The sequence below is a fragment of the Theropithecus gelada genome, chromosome 4 (genome assembly GCF_003255815.1).
Source record: "Theropithecus gelada isolate Dixy chromosome 4, Tgel_1.0, whole genome shotgun sequence".
NCBI classification, from domain to species: domain Eukaryota; kingdom Metazoa; phylum Chordata; class Mammalia; order Primates; family Cercopithecidae; genus Theropithecus; species Theropithecus gelada.
The window spans coordinates 123077081-123087235 of record NC_037671.1 but is presented as its reverse complement, the minus strand read 5'-3'; the positions used below and the strand labels follow the sequence as shown (position 1 = coordinate 123087235).

At 45.1% G+C, this 10155-nt stretch overlaps 1 protein-coding gene across 2 annotated transcripts in view; it reads left to right on the top strand.

The window, feature by feature from the left end:
• Window positions 1-9938, top strand: part of SMOC2 (SPARC related modular calcium binding 2) — a 213262-nt gene extending 203324 nt beyond the window's left edge. For both annotated transcript variants that reach the window (XM_025383441.1, XM_025383440.1), the window contains exons 12-13: window positions 6101-6138; window positions 8429-9938. In XM_025383441.1, the coding sequence (XP_025239226.1) occupies window positions 6101-6138; window positions 8429-8446 (56 nt within the window). In that variant the 3' untranslated portion in view covers window positions 8447-9938. The remainder of the gene's footprint in view (window positions 1-6100; window positions 6139-8428) is intronic.
• Window positions 9939-10155: the final 217 nt, after the last annotated feature.

Here is a 10155-nt window from a genome sequence, read left to right as displayed (position 1 = left end):
TGGATGAGTTCCGGTTTGTGAGGGGAATGGATGAGTTCCGGTTTGTGAGGGGAGTGGGTGAGTTCCGGTTTGTGAGGGCGGTGGGTGAGTTCTGGTTTGTGAGGTGGGTGGGTGAATTCCAGTTTGTGAGGGGGGTGGGTGAGTTCCAGCAATTGGTGGGTTTTCAAGTGCAATAATTGGGCCCAGAGCTGTGATTATGGTGACAGAATTTTGAAAATTTCGGAATCGAATGATTTCAAGATAGATTCACAGCAGTTAAGAAGATAGTTTCCTGGAGGCCCGGCTCCTATGCTACCCTTCCAGAGGAACCCATAGCTCCCTGCATCCTGCACCACCTGCAGGACACAGCTCAGACTCTGTGTGTGTGGTATGTGTGTGTGGTGTGTGTATAAATATGGGGTGTGTGTGTATATGTTGTGTGTGGGGGGTGGTTTGTGTGTGTGTGGTGTGTATGTAAGGTGTGTGGTGTGTAAACACTAGCATTGGCGTTCTGGGCTGGATCAAGGTCTGTTAGGGCAAATGTCTGGCATTCATCTATGCGTCCTACTATTTTGAAACATAGTATATTGATAGGAAATTTGAGGTGTCATTTGGCAAACAGATCAGGAGACAATTAAAAGATAATTTGTTACTCACAGATCCGAAGGAGAGGAGGCCATGCTGTGCTGTGGGAGGCCACATGGGAGGCACCAGGGTCAGCCAAGAGACAGAGGAAGTGAGAGACTGGGCCTGAGCCCTTATCATGATTTCCCAGGCAGGCTTGCCTGTAAATGAGGTGGCCAGGTTATAGGCTGGGTGAGGGAGGAGGTTGTAGGTTGGGTAAGGGTGGAGGTTGTAGGTTGGGTGAGAGTGGAGGTTATTGGCTGGTTGAGGGTGGAGGTTGTAGTATGGGTGAGGGTAGAGGTTGTAGGTTGGGTAGGGGTAAAGGTTGTAGGTTAGGTGAGGTTGGAGGTTGGGTGAGGGTAAAGGTTGTTTGCTGGTTGAGGGTGCAGGTTATAATATGGGTGAAGGTGGAGGTTGTATGGTGAGTGAGGGTGGAGGTTGTAGACTGGGTGAGGGTAAAGGTTGTAGCTTAGATGAGGGTGGAGGTTGTAGGTTGAGTGAGGGTGCAGGTTGTAGGTTAGGTGAGGGTGAAGCTTGTTTGCTGATTGAGGTTGGAGGTTATAATATGAGTGAGGGTGGAGGTTTAGCTTGGATGAGGGTAGAGATTGTAGGTTGGGTGAGGGTGGAGGTTGTAGGTTGGGTGAGGGTGGAGGTTGTAGGTTTGGTGAGGGTGGAGGTTATAGTATGGATGAGGTGGAGGTTGTATGGTCAGTGAAGGTGGAGGTTGTAGGCTGGGTGAGGGCAGAGGTTGTAGCCTGAATGAGGGTGGAGGTTGTAGGCTGGATGAGGGTGTTGGTTGTTGTCTGGGTGAGGGTGGAGGTTGTAGGTTGGGTGAGGGTGGAGGTTGTAGGTTTGGTGAGGGTGGAGGTTATAGTATGGATGAGGTGGAGGTTGTATGGTCAGTGAAGGTGGAGGTTGTAGGCTGGGTGAGGGCAGAGGTTGTAGCCTGAATGAGGGTGGAGGTTGTAGGCTGGATGAGGGTGTTGGTTGTTGTCTGGGTGAGGGTGGAGGTTGTAGGTTGGGTGAAGGTGGAGGTTGTAGGTTGGGTGAGGATAGAGGTTGTTGGCTGGGTGAGGGTGGAGGTTGTAGGTTGAGTGAGGGTAGAGATTGTAGGTTGAGTGAGGGTGGGTGTTATAGGGTTGGTGAGGTTGTAGATTATAGGCTGGGTGAGGGTGGAGGTTGTTGGCTGGGTGAGAGTGAAGGTTGTAGGCCGGCCTGAATAGGAAAGGCTGCTCCTCACTGTCTCTGGGGATGGGCTAACTCAGAGGGCAGCCTCTTCAGCATAAGCAGGGTTAGATGTCAAAGCATTAGATAAAGGAAGTGAAAGTCATGGTTAATACACCCACTCTCCAAGGAACTGGCCCATGGATTGGGTTCTGATACAAGGATATGAGTCCCTCATGAGCAAGCTAAATCCCCTAGACAGTCTCTTTGGAAGGTGGCAGCAGCATACAGACAACTGTTGTGAGCCGCATATCCTGATTTGGACAGGTTGTCAGTTCCTTCTAGGACAGGTCCACATTGCTCTCTGCTAAGGCTGAGCAGGACCCTGATGTTGAAGGATACATGGAGTTCTCAGTAGTTCTGGGAGAAAGCCCTGGGAGGAAATGTTTTTTCCTTGCATATATTGGTAGACTGAAATGAAGGTGACCTTTATGAGTCATGACCTTCCATGGGTCATGCTTCACGCAAGTGACTACAGAATCGCAATGGCTTAGGACCCAAGCGTTTCCTTCTGGTTTACATAGCATAAAGGCTGTGGGTTGCCACCATGCTGCCCTGGGTGGGAATGCAGGTTCAGCACAGGTCAGCGCAGGTCTTGGGGAGATGGGGCAGAGAAACATGAGAGGCTGAGCCACTCGCACAGCCACAGGGGAGGCGGATGCTCAGAGATGGAACCTCTCAGACTCCCACCTTCCAAAGGCTCAAGCCACAGTGTGGGGCAGGGAAGGGGCATGGATGGGCTGGAGTGCTTAGACCCTGGCAAGGAAGAATGGATGGATGGTGGAGTACAACGTGATCTCTTCTGATGCCATCATCTGAGGTGAAAAGTTTAAGTTGCTGCAGAAGTTTGAATTATCTTCTTTAGATCCCTCTGAATAATCTGATATGTCTCAGTTTTATTGTCTTCTTAGTAATCAAGAAGAAAGCATATGATCGCTTCCAGCAAAATAAACTGCAATTTGGCAAAAGAGGCAATTTGGTCATGGTCAAAAATGAACATTGTGGTCTCGGATACATATTTAGCTGATTTTGCAGCCCTTTCATTTTCCTTACGGAATTTTTCTTTTTTCGGACTTAAAAAAATTCATTATCAGTCATATGTTTTCTACCCTGTATAGTTTGTAATAGCAAAAAGTCAGAAAACCCTTAAGATCCGGGAAGAAATTAGCGAGAACATTCTAAATATCCACATTGCTACTAAGTTTTTTTGTTTCCTGTATTTTTGCTTACTACTGAACAGCGCACTTTTTATTCTAAAAAATATGAGAAATAAGCCAGGCGCAGTGGCTCACGCCTGTAATCCCAGCACTTTGGGAGGCCGAGGCCACCAGGTCAGAAGTTTGAGACCATTCTGGCCAACATGGTGAAACCCCGTCTCTACTAAAAGTACAATAATTAGCTAGGCATGGTGGTGCGAGCCTGTAATCCCAGCTATTCGGGAGGCTGAGGCAGGAGAATCGCTTGAACCTAGGAGTCGGAGGTTGCAGTGAGCCGAGATTGTGCCATTACACTCCAGTCTGGGTGGCAGAGTGAGACCCCATCCTCCCCGGCAAAAAAAAAAAAAAAGAATATTAACTTTTTTTTAATAACCTCCAGCATATCCCAGGATTTTTATATGCCTCCAGCGTAGCCCAGGAGCCTCGGCTACTTCTCTGAGTGAGACCGTTGGAAGGATGGGTGGACAGGGTAGAGCACACCCCACCTCCAGCATAGCCCAGTTATAAAACTTATACAGTTATAAAACTTCTTTTTATAACTTTAATCTACAGCTACTTCCGTTTATAACTTTACAGCTACTTCTAACTCCCAGGAAGAACTCTATTAATCAGCAAACAATCCAACAAAAACTGGCAATTGTTGAATGGCCAAATTGGCTCAGAATAGATTCAAAGTATCACTCTAATAGTATTTAAATTTGAACCGTTGGCTGAAAAGCCTGTTTTTTTTCCCTGTAAAGTAATCATTTCAGTCAAGACAAGTAGATAAGCAGCAATATTCATTTGGGCACTTAGACCATTAAAACCAGCTATTTAAAAAAATCATAGATTTAGCCACTGTTTAATGTTTTTGCAATTTACCTAATATGCTTGTTCTGCACCTTTTCACACCGTGTTTCTACTTGCTTTATGGCAAGAGAAGACAGTTTGAAAATAGAACAATTTTGCTCTTTACTCCATGTTTTTAATTGAGTGGATAGAAATCAACAGTTAATCAAGGAATATGGAAAGAAGGATGCTTCCCTCATCTGTTGATTCATTTGAAAACTATTGACCAAGTGCTTTCTGCTGTAGACATTGACAGAATAACAGTAAACACACAGAAATGTGTGTCCCTTTTTGGATTACACTTTGGTGTGGAAGCAAGTCATCAGATAAATAGGAAACCCCACAGCACGATAGGGGTTACTTGTGGAGGAGGCAGAAGGGAGGGTCAGGAGGGCTGGAACGTTAGATGGGGACAGGGAGGAGGCCCTGCAAAGTGAGATTGACTGGAGACTGGAGGAGCGGAGGAGCAGAGGAGAACCAAGGGTCGTTGGGTAGAGTGCAGCCTGCAGAGGATGGCAGGAGTGCCATGCCCAGCAAGCCCCAGAGGTGGGGAGAAATTGGGCACTGGAGAGGAACAGGCATCCCGAGTGATGTGATGCCACATGGGCGGACAGGGCAGAGCACACCCCGCCTCCAGCATAGCCCAGGAGCCTCTGGCTGCTTCTCTGAGTGAGGCTATTGGAAGGATGGGTGGACGGGGCAGAGCACATCCCGCCTCCAGTATAGCCCAGGAGCCCCTGGCTGCTTCTCTGAGTGAGGCTGTTGGAAGGATGGGTGGAATGTTATAGAGGACCCCTGGTTGCCATGTTTGTGTAGACAACAGATGGGAAGGTCTGAAGGAGGAGAGTGGTGAGGCGTCTGCTCGGGTCCACGTGGGAGAGGCGGGCGGTTCTGGCCACAGAACAGCGTGTGCTTCGAGGGTTGGACTCTGGATAGACTCTGGGTGTAGAGCCTGAGGCATTTGCTCCCAGATGAGATGAGAAAGGTAGGAGAAGAGAGGCATGATCATGACTCCAAAAGTTTGTCCTGAGCAGCTCAAGAATGGAGTTACTGTGTCCTGAGAATGGAATACGTCAGAAAGTAGGTTTGCAAGGGCAGATAATGAGTCCAGCTGGGTCCTGTCTCTTTTGGGCTGCCTATTGAATGAAAATCCACATGGATAACGAAGTTGGATCTGATAATCTGGACTGAGGAGAGAAAGAGGTCCATGCTGAAGATTACAGCAATTTGTATCCTTGGAGCTGTCAGGAAATAGAGTATTTAAAATCCTGAGACCAACTGAGCCCACTGGTGAGTGGGTGAAAGTGGGAAAGGGTTGAGGATGCTGAAGCCCCTGGGGGGCGTCCCAGAGGTTTCCATGGAGACGCAGGTGTGGAAGCTGAGCTGAGGGCAGGAAGGAGACTTTCCCGGGAAGCTCCGCTGTGCAGGGGCGGTGAAGCCAGGAGACAGACAGCACAGCTCCCTCCGGCTTTGACTCTACTCGAAGCTTTGGAAAAAACTATTTTGAGCCAAACACTTGCATTTCTCCGGGTTTTAATATAGAAGCAAAAGACTTCAGAGAGCCCTAGTTGGGGCATTGCTGATGGCTTCGGTCCCAGCACCCCAGGGACGTGAACCCCCTCCTTCTGGGGAAAGGTTGAGAAACATCCAGAATTCAGTTCTCCAGAGAAGGTGGATTTACCTTAGAGTTTGGGGTAAAGTAAAACATTCTTCTAAGGCTGGACTAGAGAATCTGTGTTGTTAGAAAGTACTTACATAGTAACTTTCATAATCCACTACTCATAATTTATGTTCAATGCATATATAGTTAGCTCATCTGTGGATTCAAGCAAACTTGCATCAAAAATTCTCAGAGAACAAAAAAAGATACAAATAAAAAACAATGTATTATAGCAACTATTTACACAGTGTTAACATTGCACTAAGCATTATAAGTAGTCTGTCGATTATTTAAAGTACATAGGAGGATGTGTTTATATTGTATTAAAATATTACATGATACTCTATAAGAAACTTGAGAATTGGAGGATTTGGGTTTGCGGGAGTCCTGGAGCCAATCCCTTCTGGATGCTGAGGAATGACTGTATGCGTTTGTTTTTCATGTAAATGAGTTTGCCGATTGATAACGCCTTCCTAAAGTAATGTGGACTCCTTCCTGAAATTATGTTGAACCTTTCATTAAATAATGAGTCTCTGATTTTTAATAATATATATTTTTTTCCTGCCAGCCCCCAGAGGTAATGCTGAAAGTACGTCTAATAGACAGGTAAGTATGTTTATATTTTACTCTTAACCATTTCCTTTTTAAATTATAAACAATAACAATTCAGAGTTATGTAGATTTGCAATGGCCAGTACCTTCCAAGAAAAGAAATAATTCAAGGGAGGCAAGCTTACTGTCTACACCCTGTGGGGACTAAAGCAGTCTTACAGAATTCTATCCAAAATCACCAACTTGTTGATTGAAAAAGTTTATTATTTGAACTTTCAATTATTAAGAAAAATTTCTGAGTTCCCTTGTTTGGTAGATTTTTTTTTTTTTTTTTTTTTTTTTTTAAGAGAAGGAGTTTTGCCATGTTGCCCAGGCTAGTCTCGAACTCATAGGCTCAAGCAGTCCACCTGGGATTACAGGTGTGAGCCACTGTGCCTGGCTGAATTTTTTCAAGCAGTTGTCTGAGTGTTTGTAATTTGGTTATTGCATTTTATCAGGGAGGTTGCAGGAACAGGAGGCATCCTTTATACATGGGTGAATTTGTTTCTTTTTGGGGTCCCAGCAAGAGAAGCATTGGGCTCCAAAAGGGACTTTAGGCTCCTGCTGTGTGTTCACAAACATGTGTGTGTGTTTGTGGTTCTGCCTCTCAATTTGCAAGTAAAGGATGCGATGATGGTGTCTTCCAGCACCCAAAGCCACAACCTATCCCATGTCAAGAACATTTTCCAGACGATAAACATGAGTGGGTTCATGTCTCTCTCCTTCAAAGCCAGGGCAAAATCCTCACTTCTTTGCTACCACGAGTCAATTTGTGATTTATTTTGCCTGCACCTGTTTGATGTCAGGTTGACATTTCCTAAGGCAAGCCCCTATATTTGTTGTGGGTTTAAGTGGAGGCAGCCAGCACACACCTTGGATGTAATTTAAAACCATTTCATGAGGAAAGATGTGTGATACGTTTTCCTTTGTTTAGCAAATGTTTATGGTTTTAACTTTAAATCTCACCGCAAATCACTTACACTTTAAAACAGGGCTGGTCTGAAAGTAATTACCCTCCCTGAGTGCCAAGACCTCCAGAAGTTGTTTTCATTCGAGAACGGCAATCACTGTACTCATGCGCTCCATGCATCTTAAATGAACTCAGTTCAAAGCACACGCCTCCTGCTTCAGCTCTTTTTTTCCGAAGAGAGAAACGGAAGCAGTTTCCCCTCCTTTTCTAGTGCCTGAGTGGACGCACGGACCTCCATGCCTTTCATTTTGTGGCTATTTCTGCAAACTACGATACTGGGATTGATCCTAACGGGCAAGCCAGTTGCGGCTCCTACTGGCCGTGGCCATTGAAGGTCACCACGTTTCTTTGAAGCATCTCAAAGAATAACATAGTGCCAGCCAGCCAGGGTGTCCCTATATGCATGACCCAGACAGGAACTATCAAAAGAAGGGATCACAGGAGGATGCATGATGCTAACGTGGAATCCAAAGGAGCTATTTCCTGATCTCTTCAGCTTCCACTGCAACTCTAGAGTAGTCAGAGCTGTTATTAAATAAGTTAAGATGCTAGTCCACCTTCTCCTCCAGCAATCCTGGCCATCTTTAATGACTGGTAAAATACTTTGACGGGTTGTCTTTATGCACAACGAATTTAAACCTCAAGTTTAGTGTAGGAGATGGGTTTGTCTTCTCACCTCTTCAGATCTTTATCAAGGGGAATAAAAGCCAACCCAGAAACCTCCTAAACTTTAAAATTTAATTATTTAAATAATAAAACAGAAGAATAGATCAACATCTGTAAGAACTGGCCCTCTTGGAAAACTGAGTCTAGGAGACTGTATATTACTTTTCTTTTTCATTCTAAATTACTTTTAATTGAAAGTCAAGGTGCTGAGTTACCATTGTTTATCATTATAATCAGCAAACTTTTTAAGTTGGATTTCTTCTTAAAGAGGTAAAATAGTGAACAAAAGAGATAAAAAGGAAAATTAAGAATCAACTATGCCTTTATCAAATTTGAGGCATAAGTTATATTATTAAAATTATTTTTGCATAATCAAGATAAGACATTCTGGAAAACATTTAATGTATTTAGTACTTAAAATATTTACAGTGGATGTTACTTTTTTGAAATGATATATTTTTCCCAATATTTCTATCATGTCAAGGAAGGAAAGCGTTTAAAAAGTTACCAGTGTCCAAAATGTCTTCGTCGTTTCTCATTCATCCTTACACCTCACACGACCTGCCCAGCCCTCTTTGGTTCAGTTCATTCCCGGAAGCCACTTAGTCTTCTCAGATGAGTGACACACACCTCTGAATATAATGTCTCTTTTTTGTCTTTTCTTTTCAGCCAAGGAAACAAGGATAAATGGCTCACACAGCGAAGGCAGTTCCTAGACACGTGGGAAATTCCCTCACCAACGAGCAATTAAGAAAACAAAAACAGAAACACATAGTATTTGCACTTTGTACTTTAAATGTAAATTCACTTTGTAGAAATGAGATATTTAAACAGACTGTTTTAATCTGTGAAAATGGAGAGCTGGCTTCAGAAAATTAATCACATACAATGTATGTGTCCTCCTTTGACCTTGGAAATCTGTATGTGGTGGAGATGTATTTGAATGCATTTAGGCTTAATTTCTTTGCCTTCCACATGTTAACAGTAGAGCTCTAGGCACTCTGGTTGCAATCCTATGGCTTTCCCTAACCCCTGCAGTCACTTCCAGACGGCTGTGCTTACAGCATTGTGGAATCATGTTGGAAGCTCCACATTTCCGTGGAAGGCTGTGATGTACGGTTGACCCTTCAGGCAGTTAACATGCAGGGGGTGGTTTGTTTCTTGGGGTTTTCTGTTAGTTTGTCTTGTTTTGCTTTCCAGAGATCTTGCTCGTCAGGCAACCACTAAAGCTATTCAGTTAAGTACAGGTAGTTCCCCTGGAGGAAGTACTATTTCCAAACTGTCTTTGGTGTGATACTTTGGCTCAAAGGATGTTTGCTTTTCCATTTGAAGCTTCTGTTTGAGTTTTGCCCTGGGGCTCGAGCGAGTCCTGGAGAGTCGTCCTGATGGTGGGAGGCTGCCTAGGAGGGGCCTATCCTTCCAAAATGTAAGGCCAAGGCCAGCCACGGTGTGACCGAGCTGGCTAACAGGCTTGTCTGCTTGGTTTTTCTCCTACACGATCCTCCTACCTGGTCCACTAAAGTCTTCACCTGAACCAATTATGAGCAGTCTCCTTACTGAAGGCACAGCCAGATCCATGGTGCCCCCTGGGCTGGTGTTGGCAGCCGGGGAGAAGTGCCTGCGCGTCCCCACAGAAAAGCGGTTCCTTTCTGCTTTTCTGAACGCATCAAGGGTACGAGAACTTGCCAATGGGAAAGTCATCTGAGTGGTACTGGCAGAGAAGGATAGGAGTGGAATGCCCACACGGTGACCAACGGAACTGGCCTGCGTGCACAGCCAGCTGCCCCGCTCAGGCCTGGGCCCGGAGCTCAGGGCGCCCTCTGTCTGCAAGGAACCGTTTGGAGGACAGTCTGAGAGCGGAAACTTCAATGTGATTCTATCTCGGCTCAGACTGTTGGTTGGAGAAACATCTTCGAGGCCCCAAATCCCCTGAGACGTGCCTTGTAGAATGACGTTTGTGAGGTTCGGATGCTTGTGGAGCATCGCATAAGGCTTCTTCCTTATTTAAACTGTGCAAGGTAAAAATCAAGCCTTTGGAGCCACAGAACCAGCTCAAGTACATGCCAATGTTGTTTAAGAAACAGTTATGATCCTAAACTTTTTGGATAATCTTTTGTATTTCTGACCTTTGAATTTAATCATTTTTCTTAGATTAAAATAAAGTATGCTATTAAAACTATGTTAGTCTTTTTTTTTTTCCAACTAAATGCAGATTTTGATAATTGCTTAATTGTACAGGTGTCCACTGTAAGGGAGGGAAAGATGAGGGCTCTGGGCAGAAAGAATTGGAATCCTGGCTGTGTCCCTGAGTGGGGTGTGACTTTAGACATGACCCCTCAGTTCCCCCCTGGGATGCGGGGATGCTGGTGGCATGCATGAGCCTCCTCCTGTCACAC